At 45.3% G+C, this 27058-nt stretch overlaps 1 protein-coding gene across 3 annotated transcripts in view; it reads left to right on the forward strand.

The window, feature by feature from the left end:
* The window catches only part of SPON1 (spondin 1), a 535993-nt gene that overhangs the window by 74249 nt on the left and 434686 nt on the right, over positions 1 to 27058 (forward strand). For all 3 annotated transcript variants that reach the window (XM_066583268.1, XM_066583266.1, XM_066583267.1), the window contains exon 3: positions 20399 to 20532. In XM_066583268.1, the coding sequence (XP_066439365.1) occupies positions 20399 to 20532 (134 nt within the window). The remainder of the gene's footprint in view (positions 1 to 20398; positions 20533 to 27058) is intronic.

The following is a 27058-nucleotide window of genomic DNA, read 5'->3' on the forward strand; positions in this document are numbered from 1 at the left end:
TGGTGCCCGATCCAACCATAGTACTCTGTTTGCTCGAGGCAGGGTATTTAAAGCCCTGTCACCAGCAAGAAGCTGAGATGTCAGTCGGGGAGGACACTGCAGTCTGCCACAGCACCACCGGAGACCATCGCGAGGTTATGGGACGCTGCGGACCAGGTGAGTATTGATTTTTTTTTAAAGCAGGTTAGCTAGGTCTTCTTTTTGGAGGAGGGCTTATATTTCAAGCCTCCCTAAAAACCGGTGTCGAGGGTTAATTTGTTCAAACAGACTGGTCAGTTATGTTGTCGGTTCCAAATTGACCTAAGCAGGAGGAGCGCTCGTTTTGAGAGAGTCAAAGTACTGACCATTACACACGGTATATGGTGAAGTAATGAACTCTATTTTATTGTCTGTATCTCTTGGCTTTTATAGCCAGCCCCTTCTCGCAGGACGGGACGTGTGGCTAAACAGGGAATAACCTCGTGATTTCCATACATCTTAAACTCATGACTTTTACATCTTACAATAAACTTATGACATAATCATTCAATAAACTTTAGACGTGTGATATATGACTCAGACAAACACATCTTTAAGAAATTGCTGATAATTCTACTATAGTTATGAACATCTGCTCTTGTGACTTAATCCTTGTGATATATGACATTAAGAAATAGCTGATTTCACATGTAAGAGCTAGCAACTTCTTTGCGGTTAGGCTATGTCTTCCGAGACATCTGGCCTTAGAACTTCCTGATTCCACTTAGATCAGACGTTTGGCCTATTACTCAATAGTCATGAGTCCTTCAGAGCAGAATAGAATATTTGCAGTATTCAACCTTCTTGATTCAAATAGATTACTAAGCAAAATATATTAACTCCTTTTTGATTAGCGACATTTATTAATTTCTTTACAGCCCCTCTTGGCCCTTATCATTCCCCCATTTTGGACATCAGGAAGTCACACACAGGAATGACAATTATGGGGAATTTTGAGGCTGAGTTGATCCAGAGGAAGGCGAAAACCCTTTTAGGAAAAAGCCAATTATCCTTGTATAAAAGGGAAAAATTCCTTCCTGACCCCAAATATGGCGATCGGAACAAGTCCCAAGATCACAGCCGACATCTGACTTTTTAAAATGTATTATTGTTCTCATGAATCTAAACAAATCTCTTATCATTTATGTGAAATATAAAGTGTATGTTTGACCGCATCACAATGGAACAATATTCATATACATTAAGAAAGGTATTTTCCTGAATAACATTGCTTTCCTCCACATCACTATCGTTATGCACTATTGAATATATATCGCGAAGTGTCTTTATTGGAGTGGGGATAGACAGTAAGCAAGTCCGTAAAATATCTTCCCCACTCCGAAGGTTGGGCATGCACATGTGGGAAATATTCAGTACGTCTTTTGCAAAGTATTCCCACATGTTGGGGTGTCCTTCCGCCCAAACAGTCCATCTTCTTCTTACATCGACAGTTGATGAAGAATTGTCCCGAAAAGAGAGTAGTCCAAGAAAACAAAGGGTAAATAATACACCTATCCAGACTATCAATGCTGGTGTCCAGGTTGCCATCCTCCTCCCCCACCCTGGGTTGGGCTTACTCTCCACCCCCCTCGTGGTGCTGAGGCGTTGGAACTTTCTTGCAGTGTGAGGCATGGATCCAAGTGGGTTTGCCTTCTAGCTTGACCGAGGTGGGAGTGGTTAACAGCACTTGGTATGGTCCGTCAAAGCGAAGTTCCAAAGTCTTTCTGACGTGTCTCTTTACCACCACCCAATCTCCGGGATTCAGAGAGTGGGATCCTTCCAAACTATCAGGGTCTGCAATAGAAGAGAAGACTAGGTCGTGCGTTATTTTTAGCTTTTGGCATAAGTCCTGCACAAAGGAAGTAACGTTATCATGACCCAGGGATAGAGCTTGGGGGTGATACAGTCCTAACCTGGGCACGGAGCCAAAGAGAATCTCATAAGGAGACAGTCCTGTTTTCCTATTTGGCGTGGTTCATACTGAGTAGAGGGCCAGAGGTAGGCACTCGGGCCAAGGTTTTCCTGTTTCAACCATGGCTTTCTGTATCTTAAGTTTGAGGGTGCCATTGAGCCTTTCTACTTTTCCGGAGCTCTGCGGATGATAGGGGGTGTGAAACGCCTGTTCTACTCCTAAGGCGGACATGACTTCCTTCATCACCTCACCAGTGAAGTGAGTACCACGGTCGCTCTCAATGGTCTCTGGTACCCCAAATCTGCACACTAACTCTGACACAAGTTTCTTTGCAGTGGCCTGGGCAGTTGCCTTCGTGACCGGGTAGGCCTCAGCCCACCCAGAAAAGAGGTCAATGCATACCAGGACATACTCATACCTTCCTGACCTGGGCAGCTGGATGTAATCTATCTGTAGTCTCTGGAAGGGGTACAAAGGTCGCGGAGTGCACTTCCGAGGGGTCTTTACTACTTGACCGGGGTTGTGTAGTGCACAGATTTCACAAGCCTTGACGTATGCCTTTGCCATCCTGTCAAATCCCGGAGCGTACCACATTTTCTCCACCAGGGCTACCATGGCATTACGAGAAGCGTGCACCTTTCCATGAGCCAAAAGGGCCATACTAGGATAGGCAGCCGCAGGTAAACACATACGGAAACCCATCATCCAACCTTCATTTCCTTTTACTGCCCCTGCGCTTGCCCAGCGCTCCTGCTCTTGCCCTGAGGGGAGTAGGTCCACCTCCTTCTGTGGTGGGACAGAGAGGGTCTGGTCCTCGGCAGGGGGATCAGGATCCTCCTCCGCTGGGCAGGACCTGGTCTGAACTCTGCACACGGGTGCCCTCCAGTCCAGCAGGGCTGCAGCCTTAGCTGCTCCGTCTGCCTTCTCGTTGCCTCTGCTTTCCAAGGAGTCCCCTTGGGTGTGTGCCTTTACCTTTATTATGGCTACCTGCTTCGGGAGCATGATAGCTGACATTAATCTACTTACTGCCTCACCATTCTTTATCGGTCTGCCTTGAGCTGTTAGGAAGCTCCGCGCGCGCCAACTCGGCCCATAGTCTTGCGCAACGCCAAACGCGTACCTGGAGTCCGTGTAGATATTAGCAGTGACTCCCCGGGCTAACTTGCAGGCCTCGGTCAGAGCGCACAGCTCCGCTTCCTGTGCTGACATATGTGGGGGCATGGCGCGGCCTATCAGTACTTCATTCATTGACACTACAGCAAACCCTGTCACAAATCTGCCCATCTCATTCTGGTATCGTGATCCATCCACAAACATTTCAAGGTGGGGGTTCAGGAGAGGCTTATCTGTGACATGAGCAAATCCAGCTGTCTCCTGCTCCATCAGAGCAGCACAGTCATGCTGGTGCTCGGTGTCAAAAGCTTCCTCTTCGCCTAGGGAATTGACAAAAAGTTGATCCCCTGTGCTTACTCCCCCTTTTGAATCAGTGTCACCTAATGGCAGTAAGGTGGCCGGATTCAAAGTTGTGCAACGTTGAAATGAGACATTGGATGAAGAGTGTACTGCAAGTTCCATTTTGACCTGTCTAGCAAGAGAAAGATGTCTACGGCTCACCTGTGTCAGAATTCCATGTACGTCATGGGGCGTGAGGACCACAAGAGGGTAGTCTAGGACCACCTCAGAAGCTTTCTCAAGTAGTGCTTGTACAGCCAGAACTGCTCTTACACAGGAGGGTGAACCCCTGGCTACTGCATCAAGATGTACACTGTAGTATGCTACAGGGCGCTTTTTGTCACCATGCTCTTGTGTGAGGACGGCAGTAGCATGTCCCGCCATCTCAGTCACGAACATCTGGAAGGGTTTATCATAGTCTGGCAGACCCAGTGCTGGAGCACTGGTAATCTGTATTTTCAGCTGATGGAAAGCTGACTCGGCTTCCGGAGACAAAGCAAATGGCTTTGAACTCAGGCAGTCGTACAGAGGCTGCATGGTCATGGAGGCAGAGCGAATCCATGGCCGACAATATGAAACTAACCCCAGAAATGTCCGCAACTGAGCATGGGAGGTAGGGAGTGGCATGTCCTCCACCACCTTGGTACGTTCTGGCGTGAGGTGTTTTGTACCAGGACCTAGGCAGTGACCAAGAAACACAACATGAGATTTGCAAAACTGTAATTTGTCTTTACTGGCTTTACACCCACTGTCTGCAAGAAAACAAAGGAGGCTGAGTGAGGCCGCAACGCAGGTAGGTCTGTCCGGTGCACACAGTAGGAGATCATCAACATACTGAAGCAGGGCCACACCTGGTGGGACTGTCCATGCATCAAGTACAAGCCTCATACATCGGGTGAATTGATTTGGGCTGTTTTGTGCCCCTTGTGGTAGGACAGTCCAGCAGTACTGTTTTCCTCGGAACGTGAAGGCAAACAGGTACTGGCAATCGGGGTGGAGCGGGACGGACATAAATATAGTAACATAGTAACATAGTAACATAGTATGTAAGGCCGAATGAAGACATTGTCCATCTAGTCCAGCCTGTCTATCCTACTGTGTTGATCCAGAGGAAGGCAAAAAACCCCAAGGCCAGAAGCCAATTAGCCCTTTTGGGGGAAAAATTCCTTCCCGACTCCCTAATGGCAATCAGACTGTTCCCTGGATCAACCCCTAATAGTTCCTACCTGCCTGTATACCAGGATTGACCCTTAACCTAATATTTATATCCTGTAATATACTTCTTCTCCAGAAAGACATCAAGTCCCCTTTTAAACTCCTCTATCGATTTTGCCATCACCACTTCCTCCGGTAGAGAGTTCCACAGTCTAACTGCTCTAACAGTAAAGAACCCCTTTCTATGTTGGTGATGAAACCTACTTTCCTCTAATCGTAGCGGATGTCCTCTTGTTACCGTCGTGGTCCTGGGTGTAAACAGATCGCGGGAGAGATCCATGTGTTGTCCCCTCATGTACTTATACATGGTTATTTGGTCGCCTCTTAACCTTCTTTTTTCTAGAGTAAATAGTCCCAATTTGGATAGCCTCTGTGGGTATTCCAGTCCCGTCATTCCATGTATTAATTTAGTTGCCCTTCTTTGAACCCCTTCAAGCACTGTGACATCTTTCCTGAGCACCGGTGTCCAGAATTGTACGCAGTATTCCATGTGAGGCCTGACAAGTGCCTTATATAATGGAAGGATAATGTTCTCGTCCTTCGCCCCTATACCTCTTTTAATGCACCCCAAGACTTTATTTGCCTTTGCAGCAGCTGACTGGCATTGGTTACTCCAGTTTAGTCTATTATCCACTAATACCCCTAGATCCTTTTCCATATCACTTTTCCCCAGCGGTACCCCATTAAGTGAATATTTGTGACATCCGTTCCTCCTGCCCATGTGCATAGTCTTACATTTTTCAACATTGAACTTCATTTGCCATTTTTCTGCCCAAGCCCCCATCTTATCCAGGTCCGTTTGTAGCCGCACATTGTCCTCCGTTGCATTAATTATATTGTATAATTTTGTGTCATCTGCAAATATTGATATTTTGCTGTGCATCCCCTCTATCAGGTCATTAATAAATATGTTGAACAGAGTGGGGCCTAATACTGAACCCTGTGGCACCCCGCTAGCGACTGTGGTCCAATCAGAGTACGAACCATTTATTACCACCCTCTGCTTTCTATCGTTGAGCCAATTTTTTACCCACTTACACACGTTTTCGCCCAGTCCGAGCTGCCTCATTTTGTATATTAGCCTATTATGTGGCACGGTGTCAAAGGCTTTAGAGAAGTCCAGATATACAAGATCAATAGATTCTCCCTGGTCCAGCTTAGAGCTTACTTCATCGTAGAAACTGATCAGATTTGTCTGACATGAGCGACCCTTCATGAATCCATGCTGGTGAGGAGTTATTCCCTTAATCTCCTTGAGGTACTCATCGATGGCGTCTCTCAGAATCCCCTCGAAAATTTTTCCCGTTACTGAAGTGAGACTTACTGGCCTGTAGTTACCAGGCTCACTTTTTCTCCCTTTTTTGTAAATTGGAACCACGTTGGCAATGCGCCAGTCCAATGGTACTACTCCGGTCTTGATAGTGTCTAGAAATATTAGGTATAGCGGCCTAGCTATCTCGTCACTTAGTTCCTTTAGTATCCTTGGGTGTAATCCATCTGGGCCCGGTGATTTATCAATTTTAGTTTTCTTTAGACGCTTCCGCACCTCCTCCTGCGTTAGGTATGAGATATTTTGTAAGGGGTTCGTTTTATTCCCCTGCATCTCGTGTGGCATTTCCTTTTCTTTGGTGAACACACTTGAGAAGAAGCTGTTTAGTAGATTTGCTTTCCCTTCGTCATCATCAATGATTTCTCCTGCATTGTTTTTTAAAGGGCCAGCGCTCTCCCTGCAAATCCTTTTGCTGTTTATGTAGTTGAAAAATAGCTTTGGGTTGTTTCTGCTCTCTTTTGCGATCCGTCTTTCTGCTTCCTCCTTGGCAGTTTTGATCGTATCTTTGCATATTTTGTTTTTTTCCCTGTATGATTTTAGCGCTTCTTCGCTGCCTTCTTGCTTTAGTAGTTTGAACGCTTTCTTCTTTTCGTTTATTGCCCCTCGTACAGTCTTGTCGAGCCACATTGGTTTCCTTTTAGTTGAGTTTCTTTTATTTTTAAAGGGAATTAACTGCTCACATGAGGTGATTAGGATCCTTTTGAACTTTTCCCATTTTTCCTCCGTACTGATATTTTTGAGGATGTTGTCCCAATTAATGTTACCGATAGTAGTTCTAAGCTCATCAAATTTTGCTTTACTAAAGTTTAGTTTCTTTGTCACTCCCTGATAAGGCTTCCTATTGATTGACAGTTGGAAGTTGATTATATTGTGGTCGCTGTTTCCCAAGTGCCCCTCAACCTGCACCCCCCTTATACGTTCCGGTTTGTTAGTTAGTACTAGGTCCAGAATGGCCCTCCCTCTTGTTGGTTCCTGCACAAGTTGGTTCAGGTAATTGTCTTTAATTACTCTCAAGAACTTATCACCCCTGTGAGATTTGCAGGTTTCGTTCTCCCATGTTATATCTGGGTAATTAAAGTCCCCCATGATAATTACTTCGTTTCGTTTTGACACCTCTTCTATCTGCCTTAGTAGTAGGTCTTCAGTTTCTTCTGTTGCTTTTGGTGGTCGATAGAAGACCCCTATCAGGATTTTGTTATTTTTTCCTCCCTGTATTTCTACCCACAGAGATTCCACCTGTTCGTCTCCTACCCCTATATCCTCCCGTAGCCTCGGCTTCAAGTTCGATTTGACGTACAGACATACCCCTCCCCCTTTCTGGTTCCTTCGGTCTCTTCTGAAGAGATTGTACCCCTGCAAATTCACCGCCCAATCGCACTTATCATCAAGCCATGTTTCAGTAATTCCGACTATGTCATAACTTTCATCAGTCATTCTTGCTTCAAGCTCGCCCACTTTACCGATCAGACTTCGTGCATTCGTGATCATACAATTTATATCATTTTTTTTGTTTTTTAAATTTGTTTTGTTGCTATTCGTACTTATGGCTGATCTATCAGTTCTAACTGTACTAACCCCACCCCCTGCTCGTCCCCCATTCCCTTTGCTTGGACCCAGATCGCTAATTACACTGGCTACCCCACTATTTCTCATTTTGCCCTCCCCCCCAGTCCCTAGTTTAAACACTCCTCCAGCCTTCTAGCCATCTTTTCCCCCAGCACAGCTGCACCCTCCCCATTTAGATGCAGCCCGTCCCTACGGTAGAGCCTGTAGCCGACCGCAAAGTCAGCCCAGTTCTCCAGGAACCCAAATCCCTCCTTCTTACACCAACTCCGGAGCCACTTGTTTACCTCCCTAAGGTCCTGCTGCCTTTCTAGTGTGGCTTTAGGTACAGGTAGTATTTCCGAGAAAACTACCCTGGAGGTCCTTGCCCTGAGCTTGGACCCTAAGTCCCTGAAATCATTTTTGAGGGCCCTCCATTGACCTCTAACTTGTTCATTGGTGCCAACGTGCACCATGACTGCTGGATCCTCACCAGCCCCTCCCAGTAATCTGTCAATCCGATCCGCGATGTGTCGAACTCGAGCGCCAGGAAGACAACACACTGTTCGACGATCCCGGTCTTTATGGCAGATTGCCCTCTCTGTCCCCCTAATAATTGAGTCCCCCACCACTAGAACCTGTCTAGCCTGCCCTGCGCTCCCCGTCCCCGTCTCACTGGAGCAGTCATCCCCCTGGCGTTCAGAGGGCGTGTCGTGCTGCAGCGGTGCTGGCTCTGTAATGGCATCCCCCTCATCTGCCAATCGTGCAAACTTGTTGGGTTGTGCCAGTTCAGGACTAGCCTCCCTGGTTCTCTTCCCTCTATCCCTCCTTCTTTCTGTCACCCAGCTGACTGCCTGCTCCCCCTGCACTTCCGTACTACCGTCCGCCCCCGCCTCTACCCCAGCGAGTGCCTGCTCAGTGAGCACCAAACTCCTTTCCATGATGTCAATGGCTCTCAGTGTTGCCAGTTGCCCATTTAGATCCAGAATTTGGGCTTCTAAATGTTCGACGTGCACGCATCTTGCGCAACAGTATGCACCCTCGATCGGCTGATCAAGGACCGCATACATTGCACAAGTAGCACACTGGATGACATTGCCAGGCATGGAGCTCATCCTAATGGGGATCTACAATTTACTTGTGGAAGTAGTGAAGATAGACTTGTTCACACTCCGCTCACGCGCTGCTGCAACCGCTCAACCGCTGACCCGCTGCTGCAACCGCTGACCCGCTGCTGCAACCTCTCACACCCTGCTGCAACCTCTCACACCCTGCTGCAACCGCTGCCGCAACCGCTGACCCTCTGCCGCAACCGCTGACCCGCTGCCGCAACCACTGACCCGCTGCCGCAACCGCTCACCCGCTGCCGCAACCGCTGACCCGCTGCCGCAACCGCTGACCCGCTGCCGCAACCGCTGACCCGCTGCTGCAACCCCTCACCCGCTGCTGCAACCCCTCACCCGCTGCTGCAACCCCTCACCGCTGCACCCGCTGCTGCGACCACTCACCCGCTGCTGCGACCACTCAACTGCTCACACGCTGCTGCAACCGCTCACTCGCTGCCGCTCTCGCGCAAACGCTTACCCGCTGACACGCGCTCACAAAATTTTTTTTTTTTTTTTTCCCCCTCTCACAAACACTTAGACCCCCAGACACACACACACACAGAAGACACAACTAACCAGATACACAGAAGACACAACTAACCAGATACACAGAAGACACACAGCTCACAAACACACACAGAGGTAGATACTTATCAGCACACTCTGCCCTCCTGTCTCAGTTGCTTCGTTCTGGTCCCCTCCGCTACTGCCGGTCTCTGATTGCTGCCCCCGCACCTGCACCTGCTTCTGCTCCGGCGGCCGCTCACTCCACCTGTCACTCTGCCCTCCTGCTGCTGCTCCGAGACCCGCTGCTGCTCCGCTCCGCTTCTGCACTCCTCCTGCCGGCTCCTGTCACCTTGGGGCGCCGGTATCGGCTCCTCCGCTGGTCCGTTGTCTCCCTCAGACCCCCCGCTCGTGCCTCTGCCTCGGCGCGCTGCTACTGGCGTCTGACGTCACTTCCGGTCAATGCATTGGCGAGATCGACCAAGGTGTACCAACAGGTTCCGGAAGGTATGGTGGACAACAGAGTGTAAGGATTGGGGACCAAAGGTGTTTCTAGGATGGTCACCTTATTGATTTCTCTTAGATCGTGAACCATCCGGTAGGTATCAGGTTCACCTTTCTTCCCTTTCTTTTTAACCGGGAAGAGTGGCGTGTTAGCGGGTGTGACGCAAGGTTTTAAAGCATTCAAGGCACATAACTCTGTAATAGTGGAGGCTATTGCGTCTTCCTGTGCCATGGCTAGGGGATATTGGCGAATCATGGGGGCTTTTTCCCCATCTTTGAGATATACCATGACTGGGGGTACGTGGAGATGGCCCAAGTCTGTCTTCCCTTTTGCCCATAGGGTCTCTGGCACTGCTGAGAGAACCTGGGTATCTTCTGGGGTCAACACATATACAGTACAAGAAGGAGGCGGAGTGACCAAGTCTGCTGCCATGAGATAGAATACTTGGTGGTCGGCCGCAGAGGTACTGACATGAGCCTCACCGGAAGGATGGAGCTGAATACAGCACCCCAGGGGTCCCATCACATCGGTTCCCATGATGCAATCCCCAGCGGGTGACACCAGGAAGCGAGTGAGGACTCGTGACCCTTGAAAGGAGACTTCTATGGGCTCGGTCTCACGCATGGGTGTTGGTTCACCGGACACTCCAACGGCTATGGCTATGGAGTCTGAGAGGGGAATACTAAGGTCATTGACTTGTGAGGTACTGACACATGATTTAGTGGCCCCTGTGTCAATTAAAAAGGGCACCTCCTTCCCCTGGATTTTTAGAGGCTGAAAAATTTGTGGCCCACGTGCGTCAGTAACTATAAGGGACACGGGGGAAGGAGTGCCAGACCTTCATTGGTAATTGGTATACCCGTTATTTCCCTGTGAGCGGGATGATGTGGTAGTGGCCGTACTTCCCTGTTGCCCCCTTTCGTCTGACGTGTTCTGTCTAGGGCGTTTAGGGGCTCTACAATTACGGGCCAAGTGTCCAGTCTTCCCGCAGTTATAACACTTACGGGTCTCCCGCCTGGGGTCGTTAAGTCGGACTGTGTCCCCCTCCATGGTGTAATGTTTAATCATAAAACCCTTTGCGTGGTCTTCTGTATCCATGACAAATCCTACAGCTTTCTTATATAGATCACGCGGTCTGGCCTGTCGCCAATCGGGGGTACATGCTTTAACGCGTTCAGACAGGCGCTTATCTATTCCTTGCATAAAGGCTTCACAAAAAGCAGCATTACGTATTGCTTTTGGACAATCATATAAACCCAGATCTCTGCCAACTTCCTCTAAACGGCCAAAGTAACATTCAATAGACTCGCCCTTGTTCTGTCTACACTGGGTTAGGGCTGTACGTCTCTCTTGGGCTTTATCCTTAAACCAGGCTTTAACCTTGTCCACATATTGAGTACCACTAGGTAATGTCTGGGGGTCATCTGGGCGATCTTCAAGACCACAAAATTGAGCAATACTATTGTAAAGGCCCAGAGGACATTTTACATTCATAAGACATTCCATATCTGTCCAAGTGGCAGAGTAGTTTTTCTGTATGACTTCCAACTTTCTATGGAAAGCTGCTGGCTCTGTCTGGGGATCGGGCAGTTGCTGACACAGTGCCATCTGGTCTGTGGCGCTCCAGGGTCGCCATGTAGTGACTGTAGACCCGGGAGTTGGTCTATGTGCGTCCGTAGGTCTGTCATTAGAAGACGATGGTCTGTCAGTGTCCTCTTGTCCGACCGTGCCCAATGGTGGACTCGGTCTGTTTGGTTCTCTATAATGGGTAGTGGAGGTTGTAACTGGGAATAAGGGAATCGGTTGTCTACACTGATCCCTGGGACGTGGAGTCCCACATACTGTACAGAGTTCTTTAAAACAGGCATTCTGTTGACCACAACGTGGACAATCCCAAGCCGGACCTCTATTTACTTCAGGGCCCGGGGATCTTGATTGAGGGCTGTATGGAGGTGTATCCATCTGGGCAGTAGCCTGTGGATACGTAGGAGGCAAGGGCGGCAAATTGGGATACAGAGAATTAAAGGGATTATTAAGAGACATTGGTGGAGCGGCCGGGACGACAGGAGAGACTAATGGAACCGTAGGGGTTTCCATGGGAACGTCTATTGGTGGCCGGGGCATAGGACAATAAACTAAAATGCCCTCGCCTCGGGATTCGGAGTCCCAGTGTTCGTCTTCTGCTGTTTTAGAGCAGTCCAGAATAGCCTTCATGCCTTTTTCCAAACCCTTTTTTCTTATTTCCTTTCTATGCTTATCCTCATATTGTGACCAAAATTCATAATTGAATGTTCCCGCCTTCTTAAGGCCTATACGTTTGTAAACTTTATAGGCTTGTCTGCAAATGTCCTCCCCTTCTCTATCTTTAATTATCTCAATAGGAGTCTGATATATCTTAGATTGTTCAGACCCCATCTTGACCACTTCCGACTATTCTTCACTAAGTATACAGGACGTATATTTCACACAGTAAACTAAGATAATCACTGAGACTATCTGGGAACACACAGTTCCCTGTCCCGGAATAGATTTACAGAACTAAAACGTGGTCAACTTCAAACACTAGGATTCAGGGGAGACCAGACTTCGCCTCTTAGGGAACTTTTAGTAATATTATAACAGATCCAGAGTAAGAATATGACTGCCAGAAATGAGACTATAACAATAACAATTATTTCAATCTCCAATACAGACAACATGACTCTTTAAGTCCCAATGAGTGAGTTCTTCCGTCTAGGACAGTTAAATGAACTTATTCACTCTAAAATATGGACGGGGCAGAAAATATAGGAAACAGGCAACAACATACCTCTAGTCCGTTAGAGACACACAGATCAAAAGAATCCAGACTGTATAATAGTAAGATAAGCTCTTACCTGTACACCGGTGTTTTAGTCTGGGGTCTCCGAATCCAGTATCCACGTCAACGGGCCAGGAGTTTGTTTCAGTCTACTGGTTGCGATGTCCCGTAAAGGTAAGCCCCGCCCCCTAGTTGGACGCCAAGAACTGTCGAGGGTTAATTTGTTCAAACAGACTGGTCAGTTATGTTGTCGGTTCCAAATTGACCTAAGCAGGAGGAGCGCTCCTTTTGAGAGAGTCAAAGTACTGACCATTACACACGGTATATGGTGAAGTAATGAACTCTATTTTATTGTCTGTATCTCTTGGCTTTTATAGCCAGCCCCTTCTCGCAGGACGGGACGTGTGGCTAAACAGGGAATAACCTCGTGATTTCCATACATCTTAAACTCATGACTTTTACATCTTACAATAAACTTATGACATAATCATTCAATAAACTTTAGACGTGTGATATATGACTCAGACAAACACATCTTTAAGAAATTACTGATAATTCTACTATAGTTATGAACATCTGCTCTTGTGACTTAATCCTTGTGATATATGACATTAAGAAATAGCTGATTTCACATGTAAGAGCTAGCAACTTCTTTGCGGTTAGGCTATGTCTTCCGAGACATCTGGCCTTAGAACTTCCTGATTCCACTTAGATCAGACGTTTGGCCTATTACTCAATAGTCATGAGTCCTTCAGAGCAGAATAGAATATTTGCAGTATTCAACCTTCTTGATTCAAATAGATTACTAAGCAAAATATATTAACTCCTTTTTGATTAGCGACATTTATTAATTTCTTTACAGCCCCTCTTGGCCCTTATCACCGGGGTAGGTCTTATTATCAGGGTTGGTCCTATTTCTGGGCAAGCACGATAGAAGCCCATAGCTAGGTGTTACAAGACAAATGATTGTGTGGCTATACTGGAGGACCTTCCGGGCCACGACACCTCATCCATCTGTACTGTAAACCCAAACCTCCCGTTGCTGACTTCTGGCTCTTCCTTGACTACTCTCCGGTCCTGCAGCTCCTACACCTGAGGCTCCACCCTAGTACCTGAAACTGCTACACTGGTGCTTTATTACTGGCCATGTACTGCTATCATGCTGCTGCTCTCTGGATCTGGAGCTGTGATGCAGCTCCAGCTCTTTTATATGCCCCCTATATGGTGCCAGAATCTCCTACGCTTAACGTCGTATTTTGGTTTCCGCAATTGGTTTCCACTCGCGTTCGGAAAGAATCACTTTTCCATAGTGATGCTATGAACAGTATTTGTTGTGGAACCCAGAGGCGGGCGCTTGTCCCAGATTCCACAATGCAAATCCGCCCGTGGGCATGCAGCCTTACTCAGCAGCCCTGCCTTCGACACATGTTGCCCTGCCAATGATTGCACTATGGCCCTGCTACATTGCATCCTAATGGGAGTGAATGCAGTTGCATTGCCAATTTCAAGATGCCTTTGTATCAGGTTTGTATTTCTTGTGATTGCTGGGTCATGATTGCAGCAACTTCACTTACATTATTGTGTATCTCTTGTCTAAAATGTATCTCCTACATTTTTGAGTTGAATGTAGCTCCTGACCATTACTTAAAGCTGAATGTGGCTCACAAGGTACAAAGCATTGGGGTTCTCTGCCCTAGACCATCTCCAAACTATGTAAAGTCAGCTGTGTGTACTGGCTGTGGGGGTGGATTGGCAGGTTGTGCATTAGCATGTTGTGGTCTAATGGGTTGTATATTAGCAGGAACAGGCCGGGACCCAATTCGGTAATAAGAGTGGCCAGGCAGTGTGGCAAACATTATAATGGAGACAGAGTTACTGCCGGAACTGTAAACTTTACTGAAGGCACTCTTACAAACCGATACAAGTAGGCGGTTCAATTTTACCTTGGGAAGAGGCAAGTAAGGTTTGCTTTACACGGGATGACTGTCGGGCACATAAGAGTCTTGGGGATCATCATGACCCACACATATATCTGCAGTGTTCTTTAGCTTCCATGGAACATTAGAGCAGAAGACCCACCAGAGCATCCCTGTTAACACCACGACACAGTGCCTCGCCTGGGCTCGTGAAGTTGCTTCTTGACCCTAGAGGACTTGTAAAATGTGGCATAGTCTGATGAGTCACGGTACCATTTGTTTTGGGCTGATGGTGGGGTTTGTGTGTGGCGCAGACCTTATGAAGCCATGGACCCCAGTTATCAATAGACGCATTGTGTAGGCTGGTGATGGATCCATACTAGTGTGGGGTGTGTTCTCAAGGTATCAGTTGGGTCCTCTGGTTCACCTAAGCAAGTCATCGACTGGTGCCTGCCACATTTCACTGCTTGGTGACCATTTTCAGACCTTGATGTACCCCACAACGATGTGATATTCCCACAGGATAATGTATCGTGCCATCAGGTCCAAGTTGTCCAGCATTGGTTCAAAGAGAGTTCCTACGAATGATGTGACATGCATGTTCGCCCAATCAAGCATTTATTGGATATAGTCATGGAGAGGTCCCTTCCCCCCTGAAATCCTGCACCTACAAATACCCAGGATCTGGGGTTGACTATCTTAGACCAGTGTTCCCCAACTCCAGTCCTCAGGGACCGCCAACAGGTCATGTTTTTAGGATTTCCTCAGTGTTGCACAGGTGATGTAATTATTGTCGCTGCCTCAGACATTACCACAGGTGTTCTTACCATAGGAGATCCTGAAAACATGACCTGTTGGTGGTCCCTGAGGACTGGAGTTGGGGACCCCTGCTCTAGACCGCTCAACATCCCTCCTTCTGTCCACTTGTGGAATCAGAGCCCTGTTACATATCACCAGCCTAGAGGTTGGTCCTACGCAGTATTCTTTTGCCATGTCAGTGCATCTACTGACCCATACCGACCATTTCCAAAAATTGCGCAATCTGAGATATTAATAAAACAAAAGAAGACAAAATTTAAAAAAAACGCCGTCTACACGAAACAAATACGAATTGAAACAAAAATCCATCATCCGCCTGGCCCAGACTCGAGCGCTCTAAAGTGTATGATTGATATTCTCAGCTATGGTAACTTAATAAAATATTAGTGCTTCTATAAATCACCAAAGAGGACGTAGATTGTCACATTCCGAAAGAGATCCTGAGCACAATCCACTCTTCTATAGTTTCACTTCTCAGAGCCGTAACTAAAGATTTATAAAACCCCGAGGCAATCAAATCCTTTTCCTTGCTGCCCTCCCTTCGTTCGCTGTGGTTTTAATGCTTGCCATAATGACTCCTCCTTGGGATATGAACACAAGCCAGAGCGTAATACACACTATTATAGACAATTTAAAGAAAAAAATCCTGTTTAAAAGGCGAGTCCCGGCACGCTAGCCTTCCACGTGGAAATGGCTGCCGGTAATAGCCTATTTGATTCTAATGCCTCTCTACATATTTATGAGGAGCTCATTTGCGGTGTCATTTGATATTTTTCATACAATCAGTATACAGAACATCATGATGAAGACGCCGGTTCACATTGCGCCCACACCAGAGCTCATACATTACCATATGATTTGGAGAGAGATGCCAGGCTTTTTACAGTGTAATTCCACCTTCTGCAGATGTAATGGACCAGCAAACGAGGCAAAAAGATTGGATGGGATTACTAGTCTCCGGCATCTGGACCGATTGCTCTATCCCTTTATTAGGAGATCATAACGTGATTGAAAACTATGGCTGGGTATTCTGCAAAATGATAGTAAAAATATCCCAAACCTGACCCCAGGGTTCTACTCGAGGACTGCACATATAAATGTAGCGAAATTTGGGATTTAGTGTTTTTGGGCTCTAGTTTTTGGTGCAGTATGATATTTCTCTGAGTTTAAGGTATTAGAAAGGCATGGCTGCTTTCTTGTAAAAAACAGCGCAATACCTGTCAATTGGTATTGCAGCCCCATTGAAGTGAATGGAGCTGAGATGGAATACTACACATAACTGTAGCTGCTTTCTTCCAAAAACAGCACCACAGCTATCCACAAGTTGACTAAGAGAGCCCATTACTCTACGAAAATCATAGACAGGGGTACCCTACTGAGAGACGTTCCTGCTCTGGAACACGTGCCCAGTCATTCGTTTAAATAGCCAACATATAATACTACTGCTATGGCGTGCCGGATGCAATTAGGAAGTGGAGCTAGGGAGACTTCATGATGTCAGTCCAGGCCCACGTGACCGTCTCATACAGCGCCTGGTGCCGATGAGTGTCTTCTTCCTGTCACTGCAGTAAACCCCCGAGGTGTCATTACCATAACAGAAGGGGGTTCTTTACTGTAAGAGCAGTGGAACTGTGGAACTCTCTGCCTGAGGCAAAATCGGTGGAGGAGTTTAAGAGGGGACTAAAGAGCACTATGATATTACAGGATATAGACGTTAGGTGACCAGCGGGGTTGTTGATCCAGGTCTTGGAGTCAGGTAGAACTCAAACGTTGATCCAGGGATTATTCTGACTGCCATTATGGAGTCGGGAAGGAATTTTTTCTTTCAAATGAGCTAAATTGGCATCTGCCTCGTTGTTTTTTTTTTTGCTTTTCTCTGAATCAACAAGAAGGGGGGTAGAAACAGGCTGAACTAGATGGACATTGTCGTCATTTAGCCTAACATACTATGTTACTATGTGTCATCTGTCATAAATCCCTCAGTGTATAGTGTGCCCTTTTTCACAATCCTGCTACAACATCTCCTGTGGTGTATGGACTGATTGGCCAATAGAGGGGTGTTTCCCTTAGCTGGCCAATCAGCTATGAAATAAAAACAGTATTTATTCGGGACCCACCCTTACATGGGCGCCGGTTATTGTCCTGCCTGCGGTGTTTGGTGAGGCAGTGGACTCCTGTCCCTATCCTCCATCTAGAGACAGACTAAGCCCCTTAGGTTTCTGATGTGCAGCCGTCCCTATCAGGCTGATCACCCTGCTTCTAGCCCGGGTCTGCCTCTGCAAAGTTGGTTAGGAATAGCATTCTCATCCCCATATTTCTGTTTCTCTTATTTACCCTATTTTGTGTTCCTTGCGTTTTGGTGATATATCTCTATATTGGTCCATTGTGGATATTGATAGCGTCTGCCTAGCATGTTAGTGACATCCATGAGGGGTGCCGTACTTACGACCTGCACGAATGTAACCTCTGCATTTGCAAGGCTGGCAACAACTTCACCACCAATAATAACTGATTGCCAGCAATAGAAGGCGGACTGATGAGTGGGCTAGCTTCAAAGCAGAAAAGTTGTCTAATGTCTTCATCAGATGACCCCTTTAAGTGGTTATAGTTATAAGGGTTGTAAAAAATTAGAAAAACATGATTGCTTTTTTTTTAGACACAGCGCCCTCTTGTCCATAGGTCATTGGAGGTATTGCAGCTCAGTTAAAGTGACCCTCAGGTCCGGAGACAAAATTTGTCTAGGGACTGGAGGGTAGAGTTATATTACCTGGTGCCAGCGAGCCACTTGTTCCTGGAGCCTCTCTTCATTCTTCTAAGATGGCCATTCTTAGACTACCCATTGCACATTAAGCAGTGATAATGCATTGGTAATTTAAGGCATTACATCTTCAATTGAGCAACTCTAGCCACTTCGAAAGCAGTATGCAGTCTCTGACTACTGATGCACAGTGGGCATTAAGTAGTGATCGGAGCACCATGACCATCTTGAAAAAATGAAGCAGAGCCCTAGGAATGAGCAGATCACTAGCAGAGAGGGTAGTAAGGAAGGCACCAGGTAAAATCCCCCCCACCTCCTCCTCCAAGCCCTGAGCAAATTTTGTCAGAAGAACGCAGGGTCACTTTAAATCACTGAGTTTGACCTGCAACATCATATCCCGTGGACAAGACTGCCATTCTACTTAATCAAGGGCCTAAATTCAAATGGGCAAATGTGATCCATGAAAAACTGGCTAATTTTTTTTGCATTTTCTGCACACTTTTGCTTTTTTTTTACGCACGCGTGTCGTACAAGTTTCATCCGGGTTTTTTTGCATGTTAAAAAAGGAAGGTGGCTCAATTGATGTCATTATAAACTGCCATGGAAATTAATTAGTGCTCGAAAAAAAAAAAAAAGCGGAAAACGCATGTCCCGTGAGCGCCATCCTTTTTTTCACACACCCACTGACCTGAATGGACCCAAACTCCTGGCATCATGGTGCTCAGGATGTGAGCGCTGATGCCAGGAGTGCCGACGGTAATGCTGCAGCCTCTGATTGGCTACAGCGTCACCTGATTTCCGCCAGGCTGTCTACCCGGAAGTTGATACCGTGAGAGCCATCCAGCTGCGTACCATGGGTCCAAGGAGAGGGGAGTATGCTGTATTTTTTTTTTTTCCGCTGGGTCCGCCTGCTTGGAAAACTTTTGTTAACGATAAAACCCCTTTTAAGCAAATGATTGTGTAATTCTGATTTTTGCTACGTGTGATATATTTCTGAAAGACATCCGCCGCATACAAGTAAATCTCCGATTATAGGATAATGGTTTGCAATGTACATAAATTATGGTTTGGGAAATGGAAGAGAATAGTCATGTTCTCTACTCTCATGATCCATATGTTCAAGATGCTACATAGTCTTCCAAAATGGAAATTCTAGTGATAAATCCACAGAATTGGATCATGAAAATGTCATTCTTGAAACACGCTGAAAGCATTCATAAAAATACAGATATCACATCATAAAGGCCTGGTTCTCCCATACATAATGAAGACTGCTGATGAGGGAATGTTGGAGAAGGATTTTCTCACTTGAGAAATGGCCAATAATAAGGAACACAGCAGACTCCAGGAGCTACAAAAATTGCTCATGGGATGTCACTAAATGTTTTGTAGTTTATGGCAACCCTGAAATCTGGACTGAATTTGGAACTAGCTTTAATTGTTGCCCTATTATCATTGATAATGCTGTACCTTGGATAAAGGCAGGCAATACTATGACGATGAGGCTGTAAGAGGGGTGGGCACTAGATTGCTACTCTTGCTTTCAAACACATCGTCATAGCATTTGCCTGCAACATTTACTGCAGATTTGTACAGCTTCCATTGAGTTCAATAGTAGCTAACTTCAAATACATTGAGCTCCCTCTAGTGGTGGCAGCAGACAGCTATTCTTTATCATTCAAAGAAGCTATCTAATTAGGGACAACCCCTTCCTGGAGGTTGCTGTGATCGCTAAAGTCACAAGAACTCATGTGACCCCTGGAGCTAATTAGAAACTACAGTGCCATGTTCCAGAACTCCTGGCTGCAGCGGTCGCCTGAGTTCCTGTGACATCACAGATCACAACAACCACTGAGACTGCAATGCTGGATCCTGGTGGCTGCAGAGGGTTAAGTATGTTCCAGTTTATTATTTTAACCCCTTTAGCCCTATTCATCCAGGGTTGTCTGGTAACTCTATAGTGACCTGAAGTGTGGCACTACAGTATAAAAGTACTTAACTGCAAATCAAGAGCAATTGTTCTAATTACAGCTAATTTAGAAAAGGGTAGTTATGCTGGATTTCGTTTCATAAGAAGATGAGTCAGGATAGGGAACTAAAGAGTTAATTTAGCTTAGTCATTTACCGTAAAGCAATTGCTGAAAGACCTGGATGCTTGTCGCACATTGCAACCGGACAACACGCTTAACAAAGACTATAGCTTTGAAAGGAAAGGGGGCATTTTTTTTAACAGACATGGCTTTGGTGAGTGCTTTCGTTTTTTGCTTGCTGCACATTGAAATGGGGTCCCTGATATTGGAATACCCCTTTAAACACAACTGCAACTCTGGGTTTTTCTTATGATTTGTTACAAGATGCAAATTTTAATAAGGTAGACAGAATATAAGCATCGTTTATGGCAATAACAGCAGCTACCTCCCCACCGTTGCGGATACATTATTACTGGTGCTCAGCAGTTCATTAGTCACTAATAGACAAGTCTACTGTCAGTATGTAATTAACCATGAATTTTAATTTGCAGATAATAGATGATGAAGATACACAGTTCATGAGCAACTGCCCTGTAGCAGTCACAGAAAGCACTCCCAGGCGAAGAACACGGATACAAGTGTTCTGGACAGCGCCCTCTATTGGCACAGGCTGTGTTATACTAAAGTGAGTACAAAAACATATAAATAAATGCTGTATAGCTCAATGATTGAATGATGATACATTTTGAGCCTTTCAATTCCAAAAAAGTTGTGCAAAATGTAAAGAAATGCAAAAAAAAAAAAGGACCGCGATGATTTGGAAATCTCATATAACCATATTTTATTCACAATAGAACATATATGGGAGGTTGAAAGTGAGGCATTTTTCCATTTCAAGTAAAAAAAATTAACTAATTTAGAAATTGATGGCAGTGACACATCTCAAAAAAGTTGGGCCAAGGCCATGGCTACCATTGTGTAGCATCTCCTTTGCAACAGTCTATAAACATCTGGGAAGTGAGGAGACCAATTGCTGGAGTTTTGGGAGAGGAATGTTGCCCCAGTCTTGTCTGATGTAGGATGTTTTTTATTAGCACCACTTACTTTTTTTTAGGCTTTTGTTAACTGTCCCAACTTTTTTGAGATGTGTTGCTGCCATTAATTTCTAAACGAGTTTATTTTTTTCAAGGAAATGGAAAAATGTCTCATTTACACCTTCTGATATGTGTTCTAGGTACCATAGTGAATAAAATATAGTTATGAGATTTGGTTGTGATCAGGAGGAATGCTAGCCTCCATGACTAGATGGTCTAGCACTCTTGTTCCAATCTTCCCGTGAAGTTTAACTATGTTGTTGACTCTACTTTTAATGTCTAAATGCATTTTTGGAGACATCCCCTTCTTCATTAGTATGATTTGTGGGACAGTTGGGATTATATAAGCCATTTCACCTTATGCAAAATATGAACTGGATTGTCCATCAGTCCATTTTATCCACCATTACTCTTAAATCAATGTTCCTCAATGTTCAATAGCCCAGGCCTTAGGGGAGTTGCCCAGGATTTAAAACAAAAAAAAAATCAGTGTAACGGCCGGAAATGTGATAAAAATAAAAAATTTACTGTGAGCAAATTCTATAAAAATAAGCTTAAAATAGTTCAACATGTAGGCATGAATATTAGTGGTTGATGACAATAGCTTCTCTGTACTCACCCGGTCAGGTTGTGCAGAGGCACAACAGCTTATAATGTGTTGTACAAATTGTGCAGCAGTCTTTCCAGGTCTCCAATCACAGGAAAAAATCCTCCTTATGCGAAGAAAATGACAGAAGAAGAAAAAGGTGGCAAATTAAAGAAATTTCACTGGGGCCTGCTTCACAGTTATGAATTTCACCAGTCAAATAATGTAGGTTGTGGAAATACTTTATTAGGTTCTCAATTATGTCATGTGTTTCGTGCTAACAGCACCCCTTCATCAGACATGAGAGCTCATCCTTTAAAGAACCACAACAATGAAATGTTTTTCCATTCATTATGTAACTAATAGAGATGAGCGAGCGTACTTGGAAAAGCACTACTCGCTCGAGTAATTGGCTTTATCCGAGTATCGCTGTGCTCGTCCCTGAAGATTCGGGTGCCGCTGCGGCTGACAGGTGAGTCGCAGCGGGGAGCAGGGGAGAGCGGGCGGGAGAGAGGGAGAGAAAGATCTCCCCTCCGTTCCTCCCCGCTCTCCCCTGCAGCTCCCCGCTCCGTGCCGGCACCCGAATCTTCAGGGACGAGCACAGCGATACTCGGATAAAGCAAACTACTCGAGCGAGTAGTGCTTTTCCGAGTACGCTCGCTCATCTCTAGTAACTAGCCCCCAGTATATATCAGTCAGCTAATATTACCTGGTTTAGTTATTCTTTTCTATCTGAAACTTCCTGGCCTCCTTCTTAGGTGATCACGTGATCTCAATTCTGACCACCTGGGATTTACTTGGTTTTATGTATTCTCAAATGAGTCACTTTTTCAGAGTAATTTCTGTGTGATGGACTTTCCCACACAAGCTCTCTAGAAAGGGACTGTCGGCGCACACATACTACAGTTAGTCCTGACTAGTTAGGGTTAAACCATTCCCTGTTGCTGTTCGCTGAAGTTCTAGCTGGTGATTTGCAGCTTTGTCTGCTAATCAGTATCCTCTTTAATTATGTTAGCAACTGTACTGTCTGTGAGGATTGACAACTCTGTCAGCTGATCAACAACTTCCCTTTGGATATAATCCGGCTCTTCCTGGCTGGAAGTGCTGGTTATACTTCTTGTATTCTGGTCTGGTCAGCACTCACAGTGTACCTGGCTGTAGTCTGGCTTGTACTCTGCATTTTTGTCTTTTTTTGTATTCTCTGCATTGTCTTCTATTGTCTGCAGTTTGTTTGTTGTCAGTTTTGTTGGTGTTCTGTGTTTTATGTCCAGTCCTTCCATAGTCCCCAGTTCTCCAGTTCCTTTCTGACTTTAAACCTTGCCACGTCGGGAATCGTCCATTTCAGGATGGGTGCTCCACTTCAAAGCAGGTCCTATGGAAGAGGTTCAGGGTGTTCCATTCAGATCTCTACCTATTTGTTTGGTCTACTTCTTCGTCTAGCCACCTTTAGTCTTGTATACTCACGCCTGTCCAGACTGCTCCAGTACCTTGTTCACCATAGTTTCCTCAACAGTCTTGGACACAGAAACTTCTTTCATAGTTGCTGATGATGATTAGAAGTTCCTGTCACACATTTATAATGAAGGAGATGACAGCTCATCCCCGTGACTCTATACATATGGTCTGTAGCTTATTTTAGTGAATATAGAACACAGGTGGAAAGGGCAGTGTCCTTCTCTGCAGGCAGAGATGGTACAGTCTCTAGCTGTTCATGTGATGTTGTGCCGATGCATCATGGGATTGGTAGCACAGAATAGTCAAAGAGAAATCAAGATGGTGCCTGATAAGTATCAGACAAGAGGCTGCACTGCATGGAAATGACTTTAATATACATATGAGATGTCCAAAGTGTGGCGGACAATCAATTGAGGGGTGCAGGGATGGAAACGTGTTTTCACCAAAGTGGCCCTTCATTGGGGAAATTCATTCTTGTAGAAGGCCCTGTAAAAGGTCCCGCATTTATCTTTTCCGTTGCAAAATTTTAAGAAAATAACCATTACTGCACAGCCCTGGTGGTCCCCACTGGTTATTGTTTCCCTTGCTGCAGCAATGATGTACTGTACACCCGTGTGACCACTACAGCCAATTAAAACTAATAATAGTCTTTTTTTTAAATAGCGCCAACATATTCCACAGCGCTTACAAGACAGGGGAAATGAACAAAACCACGGTTACATGTAATAATCAATTGATGGGAACAGTAGGGGTGAGGGTCCTGCTCCAACGAGCTTACATACTACAAGTAATGGGGTGATACAGAAGGTAAAGGGCTGGAGATGTGCACGGTATGGCGAGGTGGAGAGTGTAGAATATTATACACATAGACAATGGTCAAGTTGTGTCAAAGAGTGGCCAAATCTGTATAAATGCAGGGTGCGGTTGATTACAGCTAGCAGGGACTGCAATCAGCGAGGACAGGGAGCATGTTATCAGGGGGAGTAAAGAGGGGTTTGGTTTAGGGGATAAGGTATGCCTCCTAGAAGAGATGCGTTCTTAGAGCGTGCCTGAAGTTCAGGAATTGCCCGGATACTTTGGGGTAGTGCATTCCAGAGGACTGGTGCTGCTCTGGAGAAGTCTTGGAGGCGGAAATGAGATGATCGAATTACTGGCCTTAGCAGTCACAGGCTCTATATGCTAGCATCACTGCTGAGGCCTATATTTGGCTGAAGCAATCACATGGGTATACAGCATGTCAAAAATGTAGCAAAGTTTGGGGGATTGGGGTGTAGCAAAGGGTGGGGAATGTAACAGGCAAGTAATGATTATTTTTTAACCTTATCACATTTCCTGCTATTATGCTAATTTTTTTAAATCCTGGACAACCTGTTCTAATGATGTGTAATAGTTGATGGGGGCTTTTTACATTTTTTTTGCATTGAGGCCATGCTGCTCTGGGAAATTTATGCAAATAGAAGGTGGAACAATGCTTTTGCAGCGCCACCTACTGGAAGGCAGGAAAAGGTAGCAAAGACTGATTGAAGTTGCACAATGTTGGGCTGTGTTCCTTGCATGACATATGTTCTACACAGTGGAACACGCTTCCCTTTAAGTATGTAACATCTTCTAAAGGTACCTGACAGATCTCTGTTCCTTTCTTTAATGGGTGATAGAATTTCGCAATGTGCAACGTGTTTCCCAAAGTCAATAGATTTCTCAAGAACTTGCAATGAAAACGATCACGGAAGCCGAGTCTGTTCTCCAGATGTTCAGCAGAAATAGTTTTCTTATTCCGCGCTCACTTGTTAGCGGCGGCCATTTGTTTTCTGCGGGCCGCTAGAATTAATAGTACATGTTTATAAACGCACGCGATAAAACCGTACAAAGACACCATCCCTTCCCGCTCGCCTTAAGCAAACGAAAACCACCGTTAATGTAGAAGTCAGACAGCTGGATGGCATTTCCCAGTCTGGAGCAGCTGTCTTCATGTGCCGGGTTTATTCCATAAACAGATGTTTAATGCGACTCCACTGATATTGTCACAGAGTGAGAGAACAGAGAGGAGAAATAATCAGAATATTCATGATTACTCCTCTTTTAAAACCATAAATCAAAGTGACAAATGACAGCATCAAAAGTCCTTTGTTGTTGCCATTTGGCTGCAATCTCCATAATTTCTTCCACGTGGCTGACAATCTGCATGTCTTCTTACGGCCGGTGACAAGAACTTTTGCAATACAAGTAACTTGGACAAATTGAATTAAATTTGTCTCTAATTTTGTAGTAAGGGTTTTTTTTAAGGGATCAAATTCTTCATTTTTAAAGGGCCATTTCGGGGAAATCACATTTTTCCAACCCTACCCCCCTCACCTGATTGTCTGTCACACTCTGGAAGTCTCCCCTTTATATTGCAGTCACTTTCATGCAGTGCAGCCCCCTGTTTGATGCTCATCAGGCACCATCCTTATGGTGAGATTTTTTATTTTCACTTTCAAATCTATCCCATGATGCATCATCACAGCATTAGTTAGAGGCACTGGTGTAACTATAGGGGATGCAGGGGATGTGGTTGGCCCATAAGGCTTCTCTTCTCCATATAGGAAGCCCAGTACTATGAATAAAGCATTATAGTTGGGGCCCTGTTACAGGTTTTTGCATTAGGGCCCAGGAGCTTTAAGTTAGGCATCTGCGTTAAGGGAATAACAAAAGTTGGGGGGCCCCAAGATAAACTTTTGCACCCAGGCCCATTAGCCTTTAGCTTCGCCCCTGAGGCTATACCATTTCTGCCTACTGGGGGAAATCGTTTAGTTATCATTACCTTCTATATTTACCTAAATAAGCTACATAAGTATACAGTTGGGAGGATGATCTGTCATCTCCTCTATTATTACTGTGTGAGAAGAGCTGTGTGTTCATCATTAGCAGTAGTGATGGGTGTTTCTGTGTAACAGCATCACAAAAACTGAGAAACTGACTAGAAACTGAATACATAACCCCAAGAAAATCTGAACTGGTCAGAACTGAGATCACATGAGCATCTGAGGAAAAAGAGTCTGGGACATGGAGTTTGTATGTTCTACATGTGTTTCATAATTATCACCTTTATTTATATAGTGCCTTACACTACTTTATATTTTATGTCCCCATTGCGCTCACAATCTATATTCACCTATTAGTATGTTTTTGGATTCTGTGAGGAAACCCACACGAACACAGAGAGAACATGCAAACTCCTTGCAGATGTTGTCCTTGGTCAAATTTGAACCGAGGACTTTAGTGCTCCAAGGCAATAGTGCTAATTGCTGAGCTGCCACACCTCCACCAAATTATACACTAATTTTAGGGGTATGGGTGAGTTGAAGTAATTTCGACCAAACTCAACATTTTAATGAAATTCAACAAATTTCAAAAGTTTTCTCATTACTACTCCTAAGCCCCAATGTAAAAGTGGTAGCAGAACCCTCATGTACCATTATGCCATTTATAATTTGGGTATCTTCTTCAATGGCATGAGGAGGAGGGGGGGTGGCAGAAACGTATGTACTGGGCTACTACAATAGTGTTACATGAAGATGATTTAACCCTTTGCAATCCAATTTTGAATTCAGGGTTCCCTAGGGGGCTTTTTCTTTCTGCCATTATACAATGGCACCATCTGCTGGCTAGAGCCAGTACTGCGGTATGTGACATGCTGGAGAGGCCCCCGACAACAGAGCGGCCAGTAATCTACAGTAAGAATACCCTGCCGGACGTCTTCCGACATCGGAGCTGTACAGCCTTCAATCAGAGTGTCTTTAGACGTCAGACTGTGGATTGGAAAGGGTTAAATGTTAGCGGCTCTGTCGTGATTAATGCCCCCCCCCCCCCATTCCCTAATTATGCATACGTTTTTTCAACACAACCCCATTGAAAAGCTATTCAACGTATTTCCAAGGAAATTTTCATTTGTTGCCAAAGGAGTCCTATATTAGCCGGTCAGGAAACAATGTTTGTTCCCACACAAAGCCTTATTTATGCCAAGCAATTAGGAAATAGAATTTGTGATATTTAAGTTGCCGGTTACGGTATAACGCGCCAAAATATATCTGGAAACA

The sequence above is a fragment of the Eleutherodactylus coqui genome, chromosome 11, assembly GCF_035609145.1.
Source record: "Eleutherodactylus coqui strain aEleCoq1 chromosome 11, aEleCoq1.hap1, whole genome shotgun sequence".
NCBI classification, from domain to species: domain Eukaryota; kingdom Metazoa; phylum Chordata; class Amphibia; order Anura; family Eleutherodactylidae; genus Eleutherodactylus; species Eleutherodactylus coqui.